The sequence below is a fragment of the Alosa sapidissima genome, chromosome 3, assembly GCF_018492685.1.
Source record: "Alosa sapidissima isolate fAloSap1 chromosome 3, fAloSap1.pri, whole genome shotgun sequence".
NCBI classification, from domain to species: domain Eukaryota; kingdom Metazoa; phylum Chordata; class Actinopteri; order Clupeiformes; family Clupeidae; genus Alosa; species Alosa sapidissima.
In genome coordinates, this window is record NC_055959.1 from 20,407,734 (window position 1) to 20,429,235 (window position 21,502).

The window sequence follows — 21,502 nt, forward strand, 5'->3', positions numbered from 1 at the left end:
CAATGCTAGTGATTGCTGACTGCGCACGCTGTTCATCAGTGTTAGTTGGAGGAGAGTGATTTTCGGCGTACCAATAATCAGCCTTGTGTGTCTTTCAAAATCTTCCGTACGGAAACCAACTCGTGCCTGCTTGCATGACTTGTTAGCTAGCTGCCTGTCAGTCGCCCAGTTCCTGCCAGTGTGTGTGATCGTGGCGATGCAGGAGTGGAGGAGGGAACGGGTGTTGTATGTAAATGATTGTATCGATCACCCAAGGATTTCAGATGACATACTCACCTAATGACATCCGTTCAACTAACATTTCCACGTTACAACGTTGCGAGCACTAGCTACGTTAATCTGTCGAATTGAAAGTCATCACTCATCTGTTTCCCTCATAAGGTGAGTAAGCGAGGATCGAGTTTGTGAAATCGACTGCTGGACTGCCACAGCTGGACGCTACATGATTGTGCTTAATAACTAGCTCTTAAGTTCTACTGACAATGACATACGGCTTCTGTTTGACGCTGGCGTGCACCTAATGAAAGATTAATCCCTGTTGTTTCTGCGGATAGCTATGTTAACAAGAATTGTGCGAGTCGCACGGTGTTGGCCAATGCAGTCTAAGCTCATGTTGAATATCTTTTATTGCGTGTAGCCTACGTTGGATTTATTGACAGAAGTGCCTCACTAAAGATGTAGTGTAAAATTCCTCACGTCTGTCCATATGAACAAACAACCGTTAAGTGCATGGTATTTTACACATTCCATGTATTCAGCTGTACCATTTGTGAGTGAACAGAACATGCTGTCATGCAAGATTGTGAGCTGAAAGATGGTTTCTGTGGAAGACGCAGAGGTGACAGGCACTGGTCGTTTTCCAGCTAACCAGAGCCCAACCAAGACTGGGTGGTGCACGAATCTACAGTTACACATTGGGTCACTTATAATCCGACCACCATGATCGACGTAGCTTTTAAATACTTGTACCCTATTCCGGAAATGCTTGGATGGGCTAATTTCCTCACTCAGCAAAATGCACCAAACAATCTACTGGATGATAAATCTAAAGACATATTGTAACCTACTCTTAATTAATTGTGCTTGCTATTCTACGTAGTTGTGTTCTTTGCAGTGGCAGTCAAGGAGAGGATTGCCACTTTAAATTATGGCTATGTGTAATTAAGAATCATGGCTACAGAATACTAATGACCATTGATATCAGGGTAGAGCCTCAGCGCGGGTTCTGCTTGTGATGCTGAACTAATGTTTATATTTCTTAAGATTGGCTGATTTTCATTCCATCCATTGGAAGAAGGGAAATGCATTATTTTCTTATTTAAAAAAATTTAGGCTACAACATTATTTTTACGCTTGTGGAGGCAACATGTTAAATGTCCAGTCGGGCCAGCAGTCCCACGACAGGCTCGCTTGCTATGTCACCTGTTAGAGGTGGGTAACCGTGGTCTCTCACTCGGCCGCTGGCACAGGCGCACTCTCCTCTCATCTGTTTCAACTGTATGTTGTCGAACTGACACTGAGGGAAATGAAAAATTAAACAGAAAATCTGTTTCTCCCTTCCCTAATGCCCAGCACCCCCCCCCCCCCCAACCCCTCTGCTCAGACCCTTTTTTATATGTTCCTCACAAGCTCTCTCCAAATGATTCAGTCCCCAGTCTGTATTTTATTATTATTAATATTTACCTACCCTCTCTCATCTCTAATATGGCAGCATGCAGGGTGGCAGTTTGGAGTTGCTTGGTTTCCCCCTCCTCTTTTGATTTTGTTCTCGCATAATGTTTTCCTCAAAAACTCACAGCCATAAAATATTAATCAGTCTTGCTGCCTATTTCGGAACATCTGCTGTCCCCACACTCCTGAGTCAGATCGAACAGTGAAGAGGCAAAGCCAAGTACAAGTCCTGAAAGAGACTGATGACACTCTTCTCTGAGTGGGAAAGACAGCAGCGAAGGAGAGCGCAGACAGCAAGGAAGTGGATGAGAGAGTGTGAAAAGAGAGTACATCAGCTTATTTGATGCCTCAGCCACCACCTCCCCAGGTTTCCTTTTCTTTTAGATCAGTCTTGCACACATCACTGAGTCCACGGTGTAGAGAGGAACTTGAAAAGGCTTTTATGTAGCATGAGGACGACTGTGGAACGGGTTGTGTTCTACAGCTTGTTAGTTTGATTGCCTTCAGTACTGCTCCCTGCGAGTGTACCCTCTTAAACTGACAAGCTCAAAAAGTAGGGCACCAACCTGCAGGTCCAGCATGTAGGTCACGTTTAATTTATTTCCCCCCTAGAATGTTAAATGCTGAAATAATTAATGGTCTGTGGTCAAAACCTTGACCTCCCTCAATCTGTCTTTCTCTCTCTTCCTGTGTTTGTGTGTGTGTGCCTTTGAGACAGACAGACTGCCCTCTCCCGGCCATGCTTGCTGTGTGTGCCCTGCTGCTGGTGGTCGCTCCTGTCTACTCATCAGCAGACTCAGACACGCACAGACCCAGACATGACACTAACCTGGAGATCTGTATCCTTCATCAGCACCACATGCATGTGTGTGCCTCAAAGAGAGCCTGTCATGTGACTGGATGTGTGTTTCTGTGTAGAGTTGATGTCTGTTGTGTAGAATTCTAGCACGCATTCTACACACACATTCTAGCACAAGTGTGCACCAATTAGCTTTTCTCATGAATATATAATAATAATAACGTTTGTGTGTATACGTGTGTGTGTGTGTATGAGTGTCTATGCTGATTGTCTCGCTTTTGTAGTCTTTGGCCTTAGCTTCCCTGCTCTAAGATAAGAGGCTGTTTGAAACTAAGAGAAAAGACCAGCTAAATGCACTGAAGAATCTTGTGGAGCTCAATGACATCAACCAGCAATACAAGATCATTGACATTATGCTGAAGGGCCTGTTCAAGGTGCATCCTGCTCTTTCTCTTCTCATTCTCTGAGTCATTTAGAAGCTTCTCAATTATAATTGAGGAGCCTGGATGACTGGGCATTTTCTGCTACTCTGTGCCACTTTTGTGGACCTGTCTTCATGTAATAGCCTCTCTTTTTAATGACTCACACATTTAGGGTATATGTAGATAAATTCTCTCATCTCTTTGGCCACTGGGCTTATTTTAGTTTACTGCAGTGCTCTTCATGTGTCCCTCCCTTTCAAGGTCAACCCAAGGTATTCAACTCTCTGTGTGGATTTGCATTGTCAGCAGCACTGAACCTGTGTGTGTGTGCGCGCATGTTCTGTTGGTGTGCAGGTCTTGGAGGACTCTCGGGCCGTCCTTGTGGCAGCCAACTTGCAGCCAAATGACCCTTTCCCCCTGGACGACAAAATCAAAGAGGGTCAGTGTGTTTTTTTTTATTTTCTTCCTGACGGTATCACTTCATGCTACTTTCCTGGTCTTTGTTCTTTTCCACTGACTTTTTATTGTTAGGGCTTTACCCTCGCTGTTTGACTTGTGCGTCCCAGTCTCTCTCTCTCTCTCTTTGTGTTTCTCTCTCTTTTGCTTTCTCACCTTCTCATCCTCTCCTCCTTTGTTGTCCTCATTTCCGCCATCTAATGTGTTTTGATCTCATGTTCACTCCTCTTCTCTCTGCCCTGATCTCTCCTCTCTGACATATTCTTCCCTTATTCTTTCACACACAAACACATAACTTTTCTTCTTTTTTCCTCCACCCTCCCCCTCTCCCCCTCGGTCCCTCTCTCTCCCCCTTTCTCCCCACAGCATACTCCCACGTGGTGGAGAACACTGCGTTTTTCGGGGACGTGGCACTGCGCTTCCCACGAATCGTCCACCACTACTATGACCGCAACTCTGACTGGGGCAGTCTCCTTCGCTGGGGCCTGAGCTTCTGCAACCTGACGGGGGTCTTCACTGGAGGGGCGCACCAGCACGTCCTCACACTGGTGAGAGATGCAGTGGTGGGGAAGGGGAAGGCAGGCAAACGGAGACTATGCAGGAAGTGTTCGGGTTTTGGGGCTCATAGTGGGGACTCATTCAAATGTATTTATGCAGAGTTGGTAGCAGGTTTTGTGAAGGATATATCGGGTCAATGACATGTTTGTTGTTGTCGCTTCTTCTCTGAAAGTTCTCCCTGGTTCCTCTTCGGCTTTCTCCTTTTCCTGATTTAATCTCTCTCTTTCTCTTTCTTTCTTTTTTCTTTCTCTCTCTCTCTGGCAGATGTCACAGGAGCTGGGAATAACAGAGAAGTCCCCAGACTTCACCAACCCCTACCGCACAGAGAGGGATGATGTGAGTTGAATACACACAATGAATTCTTTATCTTTCTTTCCCTTTCTCACTCTCCTCTTTGTCTTTCTTTCCCTTTCTCACTCTCCTCTTTGTCTTTCTTTCCCTTTCTCAATCTCTTCTTTTCACTGCCACACATACTTAGATTTCTAATTCTGTTCAAGTAACTTCAGCTTTATAAAACCATCCACCTACAGCATATAGGTTTTGGTGTCAGAAATGTTCTGTGTAATTCAAAAGATAGTGACACAATACAGAATGTGTTGCTGTATAGAGAAAAACTGTCCTTTGATAGCAAAGTTAAAATAACATTATCACTTGTAACATATTTTACCAGCAAAAATGACAGGTGTGTTGACTTAGGGATCTCACATGTCTTGCCCCTTATGCTACAGATGCTGCACACAGCAGAGGCCTTCCAGAAAGTTCTGAGGGAGGAGGAGAAGAGGAGGAGGAAGGAGGAGAAGAGGAAAGAGATTAGGAAAGGCCCCCGGATCTCTCGCTCGCGCACAGAACTCTAGCTTCTCAGCTCTGAGAGAGAATGAGAGAGAGAGAGAATGAGAGAAAGAGGATGAGAGAAAGAGAATGAGAATAAGAGAGGAAAATGTTATAGCAATGCAAAAAGAATAGCTCCCATCCCACACATGGTACCAGGCTCCAGGGCACAGTGCAGAGTTTTGAGAGGCTGCAGAGTAAGACCAAGACTGTGCCTCAGGCACAGACAGGTAGAGAACTGTACCCGGGGCTCCATCATCGTCTTGGTTCTCAAGGCTCTGCGCCTTTGTGGGTTTTCATCACAGCCAGCTTTTGTATAATTTCCTTCACCGACTTACTTATTTAATTACTGTTGCCTGCCTATGCCTTTACACCGAAACACACTTGAGGATCAGCAAGGTGTCATGTTGGGATGCTGTAATCAGAGTGTGGAGTGTGTAGTTCAAACATTTGTAATCAAAACTGGCTGCTATAAAGACCTGTATACACAGAAGTCCTGGAGGAGGCCTGAAAAAGGAGTCAACATGCCCAGGAGGCATTTCATCACACACAGTCTTCTGTAAGGGATGAGTACAGGATGGCTGCTTTCAGTTGTATAAATAGATGAATATATTTGAGGGTCAGGTACTGTATGTCTAAATAATGTGTTGAGGTGTGGGAGATCACAGGACTATTAAATAAATTTCATTACCTCATTTTTCCATAACTCAAATTTCCAGATTGTCCAGATTTACGATAATACCTTTTTTTTTTCTTTAACATCTCTGAGGGAAATTAATGTTCAATTTAAAAAAAGAAAATGTGAAGATATTTTAGCCTTTCACACCCAGGGATATGTACACAATGTTTTATTTATCATTCAGAGTTTGTTACTCTGTTTTTCTACCATTATTGTTGGTAATAAGATGTATGTTGCCCTCCTGTTAGTTAAAGTACCATATTTTAATTTCCCATTCATTTGATATAGAATATTGGTAGTCGTTGGATGTAGAGATACAGTTTGCTCAGAAAAATTCAGGACCAGTTTGATATTTTGATGTTTTTTGTATCTGTTTTCTGCTGCCATTAGCAAAATAAAGGCATTTTGCCAGCCAGGTTCAAAACAATTCAAGGGACAAAATGTTTTTGGAACTGCAACTACACAAACCCTGAGAGGCTTCCTGTTTTCAAACCACAGAAATATGAACTTTTAGTTAACCAGAACATTATCAAATTGATCAGTTATACACTCTAAGAGTCCTAATGTAATGATAGGTAAAGTCTAACTAAAGCAAATTTAGTAACAAGACAAAACCTAGTTAAGAACAAAATTATTCATACCCCTAGCAAATATTGATTCAATGATTATTTTCTCTGTATCAATATGTTTATTCTGACTGAAAATTACACTACATATGGCAAAGGGTTGTAAGACAATGTGGTAGAAACAAAGAATCAAAAAAGAAGCATTTTCATCATTTTTAACATTTTTATGAAAAATGGTGTGTCCAAAATTATTCATACCCTTTTAAATAATCAATGGAAACATCTTGATTTGCATTCACAGCTCTCAAAATGGTTCTTATAATAGGCTACCTAGCAAGCCTATCCATGTCTCCACAATGATTCTACGCTGCACCTTTTTAACAGCAATCTTTGCCTCAAGAGCAATTATTTGCCATCCCTCTGGCCTTGTGCTCACTTTTTTGACGGATTGAGGTCTGGACTATGGCTGGGCCACTCTAAAATGTTGGTATTATATCGGTTAAACATTTCTTGCCTTGTTTAGCTATATGTTTTTGATCATTGTATGGTTTAATGATCCAATGCCGCCTATATTGGGGCAGGTCTCTCGGCAGCCTGCCTGATCTTCTCCTCCGAAATTCTCAATTCGCCCCTTGTTTTAGTGTTAAAGTATAGGGAATTCACACGCATTCAACACGCTGTGTGGGCAGTGTACAATGTACAATTACAATGTAGATATCAAGCGTAGTCTAATGTCCTTGGAGATTAGACTACGCTTAAATCATTGATTAATCACCCACTATGTGAATACTGTTTTTAAAATTGATTTAGATTAAGTGTTATTTAGTATAATTTGTATTTTAGTATATTTAGGATATTCTTTATCTTTAACTGTCCTTATTGCTTAGTTGTGTTTTTTATATTATATAGGCCTACTTTTAATTACTTTTTTCTGCTGTTAGTGAATGTGTGTGTTATGTCTGTAGCCTATGCTACTGAGACCTTGAATTTCCCCTGGGGATCAATAAAGTATCTATCTATCTATCTATCTAGGCTATCTATCTATCATCTATGTTTTCTGTTTATTGTATTCACAACAAAATGAAAATCTACAGACCATAGACTTTGGTGGAAAAGTGTAGTTTGGGTAAAGACATTAGGCTACATTTTGAAGCTAATCCATGTCATTTAATTGTTTGTTTATTTTTATTCGGTTTCATGTTCACGAAAGCTGGTAACAATTTGGCCTTGGCCTTACGCACCGATGTATGTGGAGGTGCGAGTGTGACAGTTTTTGCAATGATGTCATTAAAATAGCGTCCCCCCACTTTAAAAATCCCCACCACTGCTTTTTTTTTGCTGTGTTTTGTTATGCTGTTGTGTCTCATTTGTCTTTGCCAATTTTGAAAAATCAAAGTCAAAGTCAAAATAATGAGAAGAATTTCGAGATACAAAGTCATGATTTTGACTTTATGTCTGGCTCTTTTTTTAAGTGGTGGAAACGGGCTTCCATATGTTCTACCACAGCGTGTCGCAAAAACTTGCTGGCCTGCCCATGCACTGAAGATGTTTAAAGTCGAATCAGGAAGTGGTAAGTCAAAAGAATCCACACAAAATCACACTCACAAAGCAGTCAAGCAAGGGAAAATGAAATAAAAAAGGGTAACAGAACAGGGCCTCTGTTTAAAATTAATGCAATAGAAAAACTTAATGCAGCTCTCTCCCATTCTTCACAAACCATAAAGATCTACAAAAATATCAAACTCATTCCTCCAGTGGGCTACTTGGAGCAGTTCTGCAGAGATGGCAAAAGTAGGCCTAATCACTTCCTGTAGTCAAGTAGTCTAGAAGTACCTACTTGTTACAGTTTTTCTCAATTGCTAAACACAATTTCTGAAACCTTGCTCCATTTTCTTAAAACATTAAACACAAAACCTCAGCTTCAGGCACTATTTACAAAACCTCTGACTCTGACCTCGCCTCAAAACAGTTTTTTACCTGTGCTCAAAATAAAACTTTCACCTCAAAAACACTGCTCTCAAATCATAAACAAAATGATCAAAATGATATACACTATCAAGCAGTCAGTAAACAATACACCAGAAAATAGAAAACACAAAACATTGTTGTGTTTCAAAACATATAGTTCTCAGGGAGAAGTACATTTTTAATCTTAAACCAAATGTCATATTTTTCCGCCATTGATGAACGAAAACATCAAGTAGAACTACTTTGCTTTGCTCTTTGCATTTTTTTGTTCTTCCTCCTCCACGTCTATTTTTACAGTACCCTGCATCTCACAAACTTGTTCTTTGATTCTTGTTGTTTGTTGATATGAACTTGCAACCAGTCAAAATCTATAGAGCAATCAGTACTGTAAACAAATGGAAAGCACAATGTTCAGGGCCATATGATTGTTTACAGTATTTTACAGTACAGCCTACAATGCCCTGTACTAGTGTCCAATAAAAATCCTCTTTCTTGCCATCCTCCTCTTCCTCCTCGTCCCCCACCTCGCATATTGGGGCAGCCGTGGCCTACTGGTTAGCGCTTCGGACTTGTAACCGGAGGGTTGCCGGTTCGAACCCTGACCAGTAGGAACGGCTGAAGTGCCCTTGAACAAGGCACTCAACCTCACTGCTCCCTGAGCGCCGCAGTTGTAGCGGGCATCTGTGCCAGGATTAGTGTGTGCTTCACCTCACTGTGTGTTCACTGTGTGCTGTGTGCTGAGTGTGATTCACTAATTCACGGATTGGGATAAATGCAGAGACCAAATTTCCCTCATAGGACCCACTGTCAAATTGGTCTTGACAGTGGGTCCTATGAAGAAAAACACAGGAAAGACATCAGCAAAGCCTTACAGGCAGTAGGATAGATAAGCACTACATGGTGCAGGTTGGCACACATGAAAACAAGGGATCATTTTTGTTGACATTAAATGTACGCATTTTTTAGCTGAGATCCCAAGCTTTCAGTTAATCACACTTTGACAGCTGTAACGCAAGACGGAGAAATGTACCCGAGAGTGAAAAGTGTTCCAACCAGCCCTGGTCTCTCCTACTATAGTAACTATTAACGTTACTGCCATCAAGCTGAAATGATATGCCGCGAATGAATGCCGCACAAATCTGCCGAGTCGTCTTGTAGTGGTGCGTCAAGTGCAACGTATATTCCCATCCAATTCATGGACGGATTATGAACTTTTGGGCCCCTGGGCCCAGATGTATTAAGGCCCCCCCACTAATTGCCGCATATGTGGGAGGGGTGGGGGGTTGGGGGTCCTCCAGAATATAGAATGTCAGTGCCCAATGTATGTCTGCTGCCTATATGACAATATATGCCAAATTCATATATGTAAAAACACATACACATATATGAAACATATATTTAAAAATATAGCAAAAATGGCCGTTTTCATGTAAGTGCCATACATCTTCCCCTATATGCACATAAATGTGGAATATATGCAAGACGCACATATATGTATACATGCATATGTACTTATTTCCATAGTACATACATACCCCCTCGTTTCCCCCATTCCTGTTTTGTCAGTTCCATCTCAGGTAACCATCTCACCTGTTGCAGTCAATTCAATCAGTGCAAATTCAGTCCTAATTAATTAACAATCCAATCAGTCCTACAGTTCACTCACATCACAGTACAGTAGGCCTAACAAAGTGTTTGTACTTTGTTACTTCCCATCTCTGCAGTTCTGAAATAACAACATTTATGAAAAAAGAATTTCCTAAATAATATCAAAACATTGAAAACAAGTCATATTCCAATCATGGCAAAAACAAATTTGATTGCTTTCCAAGTTGTTGGACATGTCTCAATCCTTCTCGATTGGAGCCAGCACACAGCACCACAAATCATTCCAAAAAGACTGCACCGGTTTACAAAGGAAAACAGATGCTCCAAACTTCAAATTTAATATCACAAAATACACAACTGTTCACCTGAATCATGAATTTTAACCTGAAAAACTTGTTTGTTGGAAAGTTCTCAAGCTGTGGTGTGGGTAACACTGGTGGTACGCAGATTGTGTAGTGGTAGTCCGGGAGCCATGTAAGCCACTATTATTATTATTAGTAGTAGTAGTAGTAGTAGTAGTATTAATAATAATATTAGTAGTAGTAGTATTAATAATAATAATAATAATAATAATAATAACAATAAATATATGTATACTTATTATTAATAATAATAAAAAGAAAACATTAAATCCTTAACATCTTTCATGTTAGTTTAGAATGTGCTGGTTTTTGACAGGTGGCTCAAATATTATTTTACATCACAAATATTATAACTAGTATGTTTTAAGGTCATGGTTATATGATTTATTATGACAGTATTGTAAGTGGCTTACAAATAAAAACAATACAATAGTTTAAAAAAAAGAAAATGTTTTGTATATGGTTTCATGATTAATATAGCTTCACACCATGCAGGTCAATATACTTTGTCCATATTACTCTCTTAAAATAACAGTGAAATACTCTGCCATTCATTTTAGACCAGTTTTTTTTTTTGGTCAGTTGTGCAATCACTTTCCTTTGCTTCCACTATGCGATAGTAATGTCCTATCAATACAACACATACTTAAAGGGAAACTTGGCAACTATTTCAACTTAATAAACCCGTTTAGAAATCATTTAGATGGTTAAATGACCTGTTCCGGTGAAAATGGTGACTTTCCCCACTCCCCCTAGCGTCCCCAGGCGGAAAAACAACATTGCAACATTGGGACTACCGTCCCGGTAAGAGAAGTGAGAAACAAGAAACTCGTTTTAAATTGTGTTTCTTACCTTGGTACATCCACATAGTTCTGCTGAACTTATGCTAACCGTTTTGCTAGCTTGTAAACAAATCCATGTGTTTTATCATTACCTTTTTCCACAGTTTGAAATAGCATAATGCACAACTTCTCCAGCAGAGGGGGAAATAAAGCTAATCCTGCCAAGTTTCCCTTTAAAGGTACTCTAAGCGATGCTGGGTAAGGTCACTTTCAAACAAAACAGAGAGTTACGGCTCCCACACACAGCTGCATTCCGTCAACGCATTCCAGTGGGTGTTCCCGACGGTAGCTATGCAAATGACTTGAAGTAAAACCGTAATGTGATTGGTTGGTGCCGTCCGTAGATTGGCTTGATTGGCCGGTGCCGTCTGTCGGTGCAGCAACAGCTGAACTCCTCAACACGAGCAGCGGGAGAAACGCTACGCGACGGACCCACAATTCAGTTCGGCAACGGATCACATGAGCCCATTTAAAGTGAATGGGATGCGTCTCCAGCAACGCGATGCACGCAGCTGTGTGTGGGAGCCGTTAGGTTGCTACTTCCTCCCCCTCCCTCCCGTGCTGCTCCCATGCAATTGAAACTCTCTTAAAACCGCATTTCGCCTGTGATTTGCTGGAACAGTTTGTTATGTTTTTATGGGCTAGGTTTGCCCAGGTTGTTTTTGTTGCAGTTTTTGGAGCCTGGGCTGTCCACAGAGATCACGTTTTCTTACAGTGTATTCAGGACACAGACATCTAGCGGTTGGTTAGGTGATGTTTGCAGTAAGTGACATAAAATGTTTTAGCCTAAAAAACGCGTGGCATCGCTTAGAGTACCTTTAATTTAGAGACCAACAAGCCTATGGGCACTGAGATGGACACTAGTGCATTTGCATTGTGCAGTGAACCAGAATAAGATCCTGGACAGGATTGTGATTCCTCTTTTATTCTTTTATGGTTCCTCTTCTCAAATCACTATATCAAATGTTCACTTAATTAGTCTTACAGCTAGTAAAGCAGTCACTTTATGTTCACAGCTTGAAAAGTACTTTAAATGATATATGTATAATGCATTATTAATATTAATCCTTTTGAACGATTTTAATTGTTTATTTATTCGATTGCTTTCTCTGCAGGGCTGCCTGCTCACAGTAATGACAAGTCTGCTGTCAGAGTGATGCTACTTGGGCGTGGATCTGGGAAAAGTGCCTCAGGAAACACAATACTTGGAAGGAAAGTGTTTAATAGTCTAAAACGGCGCAAAACAATTACCACCAAAGAGTTTCAAGTGGAGACCACTGAGGTCAAGGGTACTACACTGGCTGTTGTGGATACTCCTGATGTGCTTTAGAAAGACCTAGCACTGATGAGCTTGAGCAGCACAGAATGCAATGCCTCAGTCATATTTCATCTGGTTTACATGCCCTCCTGCTTGTTGTTCCTGTAGGGGAAGACCTTGAAAACAAGGAAGAGTTCTTGCATAAGGGTTCTATGCTAAGGGTCTAGTTAGCCCAGATGTCTTAGTCCAGAGGTTCACCATTGTTCTCTTCACTCGAGAATATCAACTGGAGGATGATGAGACAATTGAACAATACATTGAGAGCAAAAGTGAACTACAGCAACTTGTAAAAAAGTGTGAGGGCAGATTCCATGTCTTGAACAATTTAACAAGCAACTAAGACCAGGTCACATCTTTGCTAAGCAAGAAGTGTTTGCTGGAGCAGAACAATGAGAAACCTTTCTGTGACGGTCCTAAATGTGACCGCACATATTTAATGCCCTGACGGCACAGACTATGGACTATGCCGTCTTATACACGCGCACATACACACAAATAAATGCAGACACCTAAAGCAACGTCACTCGTGTCAAGAACATGGAAATAACACTAAACACAAAGACTATTTATTATGCGTAACATTTATTTCGTACAGGTTGGTGCACAAACTTCTGTGTAAATGTTTGCATGTTATGTTACCAGCTGTGGTGGCATCCTCTGTTGTTTTCTGACTGTCCGGCAGCAAAGGGTTGCCATCGGGAAACGAGACTTTTAATTGGGTTCCGGAGGGAACTGGCCATGTTCAAGTGGGAAGCGCCAAGGGGGGGAGCAGGGCAATCCTGATCATGTTGCTCTGTATTTTCGTCCCTATATGTACCGCTTTGAATGTGTTTATTATGTGATGTTTATTTGAGTATGTTATTAGTTTATAGAGGAATATTATCATTTTGTCTCAGAGTCTGTCTTGTGAATTATGTGTTAATTGTTTGTTGTGTGTTCACCTGTAATTAAGAATGGTGCTGGTCACCTGTATATATGTTCACCTCTGTCAGTCTTAGTCAGTGCTAGTCTAATCCAGTCCTGTTTGTTTGACCTGTAGGCCTAGTCAAGTCAATAAAGTCAGATTTATTTTTAAAGCGCATTTAACATGCACATAGTGCAACCCAAAGCGCTCAAAACTCAGGAGTGTCAAGAAGTTGTTCATTCATCTCACAAATGAGTCTTATAGGAGGTTTGACAGCCCTGCCTCGTCTGGTATGAGTAACTGTGTCGTCAAAACCCTGGGGTTGAGTGCATACCGCAGGCTCATCTGTGATGGTGTCTTCATGAGTGGATACTACTGGTTGGAGCTCAGCATCGTGTGAACCAAAGCCATTGCCCGCAGGGAGAACATCCTGTTTTCTCTCTTCACCTGCGACGTCACTAGCTGAGTCAACTAGTTCTGACAAACAATCAGACACACCCGGCGAGTCTGTGTTGGGAGTTTGACAATCCTCCACCTCGAAGTCAGCAGGGCTAGTGAGCACCCACTGTGAGGTCCGGTCAACACAGCCATCGTCCTCATCTGGAGAGATTATCTCAGGGACCGCCTCACCACTGTCACTGGAAGGGAGTTCTCGCATATCTCCAACAGGCAAAAGTGACTCTGAGATAGTTAAACAGAACTGGTTTTTCCATATCTAAGTTTTTTTTTGCATAGCTATTTAGAACTATTTTCATTGTTGTTTAGTATATTCCCCTTAATCACCTGTAATTGCTTGCTGTGATTTGGTAAGCCTTAAAATTAAATTAACATTTTACACCGCATCGCTGCTGTTCCTCTGACTCTGTGGCCAAAACCCAAAAAGAAGACGAAACTCAAAACAGTTCAGTCACACTTTCACTGGGCCGAAGAGAAGAAAGTGTCTGCCTACCCCACTAGATTGTATGGATGGTTTATTATAATTATTTAATATAACGCTTTGTTGTTCAATATAATAATAAAAAACAGAATGATTGAAATGAAATAGAAATTGTGTTGCATAATGAATTGTGTTTTATGTACAGTTTCAGGTGGAAGTAAAGCTGAAGGATCCAAGCCATTGCATGACCGGACCGTAAGGGTTGTTCTACTGGGAAAGACAGGAGCAGGAAAGAGTGCCTCTGGAAACACTATTCTTGGCAGGAACTTTTTTCCATCTGATGTTAGTTCAGTTTCCCAAACAGAGTGTGCAATCCAAAGTGTTTCAAGGGATGGTAAAGATGTTGTTGTAGTTGATACACCTGGAGTGTTTGATACTAGAACTTCCCAAGAGAATATTATTAAAGAGATTTTGAAATGCATTACCTACTCAGCTCCTGGGCCCCATGCATTCCTCTTAGTAATACGATTGGGGCGGTTCACAACAGAAGACAGAACTGCAGTTGATCAATTAAGAGAATTATTTGGAAATGATGCCACAAATTTCCTCATGCTCCTCTTTACACACAAAGACTTTTTAGACAATCAATCAGTTGAGGAATACACGTGTGCCGATTCAGCTCTTCAAAAGTTAGCTGAGGAATGTGGCAATAGATACTTCTGCATAGATAATAAGAAGTCTTCAGATTACTCTCAATTCACCTCTCTGATGGAAAAAATACAAGAGATGGTGTCAGGAAATGGGGGTAATTTTTTCACAAATGAAATGCTTCAAGAAGTTGAAGAGGCTATCCAGGAGTTACAAGAGGAGAATCTGGAGAAAAAGGTAGAGATGTTTAAAAAACAACACCAAAATGTTGGGGAGACAGTGGCAGCAGATCTACAGGAAACTCATAGAGGAATCAAGAAATTAAGCACAAGAGACCCTGATCTCTGACATGTTTATAGCAAAGGCTGAAGTCATTGGAAAAGTCAAAGTGACAGATGAGGAGAAAGAAAGTGCATTAAGTAAAGGTTTAAGTAGAAGACAGGCAGTGAGATTAGCCATTAAAGCAACACCAAAGAGTTTTTTGTACCTTAAAATAATGTTTCCAAAATCATTTCAGTGGTTCATCAACTTGTAACAGGGTGAACGGTACTTCTGCATTCGCTTTGCGGCCCTCTATCGGCTATAACCGCACTATGTAAGTTTGCCAGATCGGGTAGCGGATCTGTAGTTCGATGGAATGAGACATAAGAAACTACAAATTTGACTTGCATCTGATGTCGCAATACATCGTACTTTCATAAATCGTGCAACATGCTCTACCTTGTCTGTGGACATGGTTATTTGCAAAGCCGGTGCTGGATAAACAAATTGCGTGCGTGCGACAGAGGGAAAGTTCTTTGGTGTTGCTTTAAAGCTACTCGCAAACTTGCTAGGAAAAATGTGTGTTCAACTCAGTAAGACACACTTGCTCCCATGAGAACTAACTACACATCTGGAGAGATACAGTTTTTCACAATTGCTAAAACATATTTTTTGAAACCATTTCCACCCTTTCTCAAAACTGTAAACTAAATCTCAAACTAAATTCACAAAACCTCTGACAACCTCAACCTGCAAAACTGAACATTCGCCTCAAAACAGTTGTACCCATGCTCAAAATCAAACAATTTCTTCAGATAATCTCACAAAGCAGTCAAAATGAAAACATTTACTGTAAATCCAGTTAACATAAAGTATTGAGAATGGGGGTTTGTGTTTACAGTTTTGAGAAAAGGGTGGAAGGTTTCAAAAAATGTTTTTCAGCAAAACTGTATACCGGAAAAGACAGACATTTACATGGCAGTCTACAGCCTGCAGTGTACTCTGAATGCATCACTGATTGCCGTTTCTGTCCATTGTTGATATGCACCTGCACTGTTGTTCAGCAACCTGTTTAAACTCTGAACTAGTTTATATTGGTTGTGTCACATCATTTGAAACAAGTGTTATCAATTTTCAGTCATGTTTAACGTACGGCATTTGTGCTTTCTTCGTGTCTACCTTTTGCCACTTGTGGTTACCATTATGCATCACAAGTGCAACACAATGCAAAATGTGTTTTATTGCAAAACGAGTCTATGAGATCTGCAAATTGTGTTTTATATGTGAAAACTGGTTTTGCCAAAAGGGTGATCGATTCAAGAAATGCGTTCAGGCAACTGAGAATTTGGTTCAGAGAATGAAGTTTAGTGTTTTAGCAATTGTGAAAAACTGTAATAAGTGCGCACATGACTATATAATAAGTATAGTCAGTTGTATTGACTTTTGTTTAAAATATTCATATGTTAGTCATGAAAATTTCTCCTTGATTTAATATGTCTTATATAGGTTTGTGTAATTTGGAAAATATAGAGGGAAATCCCCCATTTTCATATTCATGGAGATATTACAGGCGTGCATGCCAACATGGCAACATAACTGGAAGATAAAATTGGTGTGCTGAGCACCTTGCCCATATTTGTTTTAAAGATGTAATAAGTGAAAGATTTATCTCTTTTGTCTCGTTTGTCTTCTTTGATGTATGTGTTACCTTGTAAATAGTAGAGGTTCAATGGTTGCTCTTTTCTTACTTAGAACAATAAACATCCTTGTTTAGCTTACATTGAGTTGACTGTGTGGCTTAATTCACAGATGTTGTGGAGCTCTGTTTCATTGTGTGTATAGAGACCCTTTGCTTAGAATAGCGAAGAGCTGGAATCAAGCTAAATTTAACATAATTTACAGAGATATTATTATTGAAAGCCGCTATTATGTAGCCTGGTTAACACCAGATTGAGAGTGGGTCTGGAAAAGCTTCAGTGACTACGTTTCCATCCACACCATATTCCGGTTTTATTCGGAATAATGACAATATTCCGATTGCGCATATTGATGCTGGGGAGGAAGCACTAAGAAGAGGGGTGCTGGGCGACTAGACTGGTAAGGAAAGCTGGCTCTGTTGTGGGAGCTGAACTAGAGTGCATCACTTCAGTATCAGACAAAAGGACCCTGAACAATCTAATCAACATCTTGGACAATGACTGTCATCCACTCCACAGCATCATAAAAGAGCTTGACCAGTTGGAGACTACGCTCACTGCCATGCACAACTGACAGACTGAGAAAGTCATTTGTCCCCAGGGCTACAACTCTTCAATGCTTCGCTAAAAGGAAGAGGAGAGATAGACTTCTCTGCATAGTCTATCTGCCTCTATGCACTTCCATGACCTCTGACTGTCTGGCCCACTGTGTTACTGCTTACACTGTCTATGCTGTTTACTGGCTATATTAGTCCATATGCAGAGGCGTATCAAGCTTTTTAAAAGTGTGGGGGTTTTGAGATAGGGAAGTGAAACAATCTGGCCAAATTATAAATAACTCCCTACAGGGATGTTGTAAGTATTTTCTGAGAAGGGTGCGGACTATATTGGCGGTTGTCCGGGAGTTTCTCCCCCCGGAAATTTTTTAGAAATTCTGATTGCTAAATACACCATTTTAATGTAGTTTGGGAGGGACAGAACAAGCAGCGCTTGACACGTATAGGCCTACATTATCTACCTGCTATCACTTCACTATTTGACACTACCCTGGAGACACATTTCTGTAACTATCATTGGAAACAGCATCATAATCTTTAAATTGACATTAATTAAGCTGGCTATATGCAACACAATTTATTTATATTCCCTTATTTTTGGGTAGATTTCAAACATTTTTGAATTTAAGCTTACAGTTCTGTCATTATTCTGTGTCCTTTACATTTATTTAATAGGTATTATAGTTAGGCATATTAATAGTCCAGTGATACCTCGAAATTAGGCTGTTGTCTGTTAGGCAATTTATTGCTGCTAACCCATATGCACAAAACATGATTTCTGAATTGATTTCTTCATTTATAACATGAACTCGGTTGTTTGGGAAACTGAACTAATATTAGATGGAAAAGCTTGATACGCCTCTGGCCTAACATCATACTTGACCAATGGCTGACCCTACTACTTAAAACCTATCCTTGCACTGCTGCTATAATTACAGTGCATGAAAATTCACCGTTCTGTTATCCGATGTCTTCTTCTTCTTCTTCTTCTTCTTCTTCTTCTTCTTCCCCCCACCAAATTTCTTTGTCTATGTCTAATTCAGTTTCAACCGTTTAACGTAGAAACTTCGTTCAAACTTTGTAATGTAGGTCTTGAAAAGGACACTTGAGGAATGTATATTTCACGTTTGTAAACTTTATACTTTTTGAGATATTAACAAAAAACAAGCTTATTTTTCCCCAGACTTTGCATTGGCACTATGGCATCACAATGGGCTAATTAACTTGATTTTCCCTGTATCAACTTCCAGCTGCTCAACAAGGCCCCATCAAAGAGCAAGTTAAACTGATTGCACCTGTATCAACTGCTTTCTGCTCAACTAGGCCAACTCTCTCTGTGTCTCTCCATTCTACAAGGATATAAGGCACATTCCATCCAACTTTCTATCCATTCATCCCAGGGCCGGCACTAGCCATGTGGGTGCCCTAAGCACAAATGCAAGGTGTCGCAAAAACTTGCTGGCTATGCATATGCACTGAAGTCGGAATGTCGGAAACCGAACCAGGAGATGGCAAGTGTTTTTTTAAGAGTCCAGCGGTTAGGGTTAGGCTATGAATGTATTTTGGTTTATTTGTATAATGAAAGTACATTTTTATGTTCACTTCTGCCACCTTTGCTTTCATAATGGTGAGCCTATCTTTAAATATTAATACAGGACAGGTTGTCAGCTTGTGCCCAGAGGGTCCAACAAAGTTGCAATATCAGTTTTGGCCTACCCGTATACGTTGTGCTGTAACATTGCAGAAAAAACACGTAGTATCAGAATTTTTTCCGTCTCATTTGGTTTTCCTCTGAAATTTTCTCTACGCCACACCACTGTAGCAGAGCAGCAGAGAACATAGTGCCTCCATCATATTTCATCTGGTTTATATGCCCTCCTGCTTGTTGTTCCAGTAGGAGAAGAAATTGAAAACGAGATTGACCAAGATTAACCAAACATGCCAGAATAATGTGGAAAAGGTTCTGTGGCATGAGTCAGCAGTCAGACCAATGGATAGGCTACCCTGTCTCTGCTGAATTACTGAAGCTAAGCAGGTGTGGGCTTGGTTAGTACTTGGATGGGAAAATTAAATTGCTGTGTGGTGCAAGTGGTGTTGTTGAGTGGCTAGTGGGTGGCACTCTGGCCAAAAATCCCTATGCAGTGATCGGGACATCCCGATCCCAATGCAGTGATGGGGACACTTCGCTGTAGGAGATGCCGTCCTTCAGATGAGGCGTTAAACCTGACTCACTGTGGTCATTAAAAATCCCATGGCACTTATCGCAAAAAGTAGGGGGAACCCCAGTGTCCTGGCTCACTCAATCTTTATGCTCACAGCTTGAAAAATACTTAAAGAAAATTATGTAATTAATTATTATTAATCCTTTTGAACGTTTTTAAGTGTTTATTTATTGGATTGCTTTCACTGCAGGGCTGCCTGCTCTCAGTGATGACACGTCTGTTGTCAGAGTGATGCTACTTGGGCGAAGTGGATCTGGGAAAAGTGTCTTAGGAAACACAATACTTGGGAAGAAAGTGTTCAAAAGTAAAAAACGGCCCACAAAATTTGTCACCAAAGAGTTTCAGGTGGAGACCACTGAGGTCAAGGGTTCTACACTGGCTATTGTGTATACTCCTGATGTGCTTCAAAAAGACCTCAGCACTGATGAGATTGAGCAGCAGAGAACACCTTGCCTCAGTCACATTTAATCTGGTATACATGCCCTCCTGATTGTTCTTCCAGTACGAGAAGACCCTGAAAATGTAGAAGAGTTCTTGCATTATATTAAGGGTCCCAGATGTCCTAGTCCAAAAGTTCACCATTGTTCTCTTCACTCGAGAAAGACTGGAGGATAATGAGACAAACAACAAAAGTGAACTACAAAAGTGAGTGCAAAAGTGCTATAGTAACTTGAAAAGTGTGAGAGCAGATTCCATGTTTTGAACAATTGAACAAGCAACCAAGACCAGGTCACATCTTTGCTAAACAAGATAAGTGGCTTGCTGGAGCAGACCAATGGGATACCTTTCACTGGGATGAAGAGAAGACAGGGTCTGCCTATCCCACTAGATTGTATGGATAGTTTTGTATTATTATTTAATATAACAGAATGATTGAAATACATTTATATACAAAAATGTGTTGCATAATGAATTGTGTTTTATGTACAGTTTCAGGTGAAAGTAAAGCTGAGTGATCCAAGCCATTGACATGTCCTTACGGGTCATTCTACTTGGAAAGACCGGAGCAGAGTGCAAGCAGCAAGAGTGCCTCTGGAAACACTTGGCAGGAACCTTTCCCAAACAATCCAGTGTGCATTCCAAAGTGTTTCAACGGGTGGTAAAGATATTGTTGTAGTTGAAACACCTGGATTGTTTGATACCAGAACCTCCCACAAGAATGTTGTTCAAGAGATTCTAAAATGCATTTCCTACTCAGGTTGTGCCTTGTTTACCAAAAGGCTGTCTATGTCTATTTAGAGTGGAGGGTTGTGGTTATGTTTTGCCTTGTAAATATTACTTTTAAAATGAAAAATAATGTAGTTGATTTTGATACATTTTGTGGTAGCTGAATTTTGTTTAATTTTTATATTTTTACAACTTCTGTGTTTTATATTTCACCTTTTGTGCAGCTATATGCAAATAAAACATAAAGCCTAGCATTGACTGGCATGTTTCTGCTGTGGCCTTGAATGCCCTGAACAGAATTTGACCTTGACCTTCGACTGCCTGACCTTGAGCACTTAAGTATGCCAGATTCAACCTGCTCAGGAGATATTGTGAAGGGAAAATGACAAAGAGGGACCTTAACCTTTGATACTTGTGTTTCTGTATGATTTCACACTTTTGAATGGACTCTCCTGTGTTTAGCCTAGCTTGTGATGTTTTCTTATAATTGATACTTCTAATGCAGTGTGAATTCACTCTTTCTGTTTGACACTAATCTAGTTCTTAAAGTTCTTATTAGTTCTTATTATTTGATACTTCTGTTTCAATAACTAATGGTCCGATGGCAAATCATGTGTTGTATGACATTAGAAATGTTCTTAATGTCCTTGATTCTTAAATAACCCATTGTATTGACCAAGTCATGTGTATGTGCAGAGAGGGTGTAATGATACAATGATACAATGAGATTATGATACTGTGCGAGGTATAAATGTGTGTGTGAGAAAACAACTGATGGTCTCTTGGGTGCACAGACTTTGTCTCTGTATCCTGATTGCCTGATGCTTATGAGACCTCTCTGCGCAGAGATTAATAAACTACTAACAAGAAAGACAAACCTTATTTCAGACTCTCAGTATTTATACATCTTTAAGCTAAAATTCTTCCACAATATTATACAAACACTGTGCAAAAACAGATAGAAACAAGTATGGACATGGACAACCAGAAAACTCCAACTTTAAAAAGTTGTAATAAAGAGTGCATTCGTTTCTGAACAGAAAGCTGTAATAAAATTAAAATTCTCACACATTTATATTCCAACACTGCAAA

At 40.4% G+C, this 21,502-nt stretch overlaps 2 protein-coding genes across 2 annotated transcripts; both read left to right on the plus strand.

Annotated features, from left to right (window-relative positions):
* Nucleotides 1-92: 92 nt before the first annotated feature.
* LOC121704994 (coiled-coil domain-containing protein 134-like) lies at nt 93-5,840 on the plus strand. The gene is made up of 7 exons (XM_042085644.1): nt 93-381; nt 2,390-2,510; nt 2,783-2,904; nt 3,247-3,331; nt 3,715-3,896; nt 4,171-4,242; nt 4,635-5,840. Exons 2-7 carry the CDS (start codon nt 2,411-2,413, stop codon nt 4,758-4,760), a joined length of 687 nt encoding a protein of 228 aa, XP_041941578.1. The 5' UTR covers nt 93-381; nt 2,390-2,410; the 3' UTR covers nt 4,761-5,840.
* An 8,201-nt stretch (nt 5,841-14,041) lies between these two features.
* On the plus strand, nt 14,042-14,854 carry LOC121704933 (GTPase IMAP family member 9-like). Its single transcript, XM_042085500.1, has one exon. The coding sequence runs from the start codon at nt 14,042-14,044 to the stop codon at nt 14,852-14,854; it is 813 nt and encodes a 270-aa protein (XP_041941434.1).
* The last annotated feature ends 6,648 nt before the right edge of the window (nt 14,855-21,502 follow it).

Coding starts and splice junctions, on each gene's coding strand:
- LOC121704994 (XM_042085644.1), top strand. CDS start 2,411: ATGCTTGCTGTGTGTGCCCTGCTGCTGGTGGTCGCTCCTGTCTACTCA. Junction 2,511..2,782: donor TGACACTAACCTGGAGATCT/GTATCCTTCATC, acceptor CCCTGCTCTAAG/ATAAGAGGCTGTTTGAAACT. Junction 3,897..4,170: donor ACCAGCACGTCCTCACACTG/GTGAGAGATGCA, acceptor TCTCTCTGGCAG/ATGTCACAGGAGCTGGGAAT.
- LOC121704933 (XM_042085500.1), top strand. CDS start 14,042: ATGAATTGTGTTTTATGTACAGTTTCAGGTGGAAGTAAAGCTGAAGGA.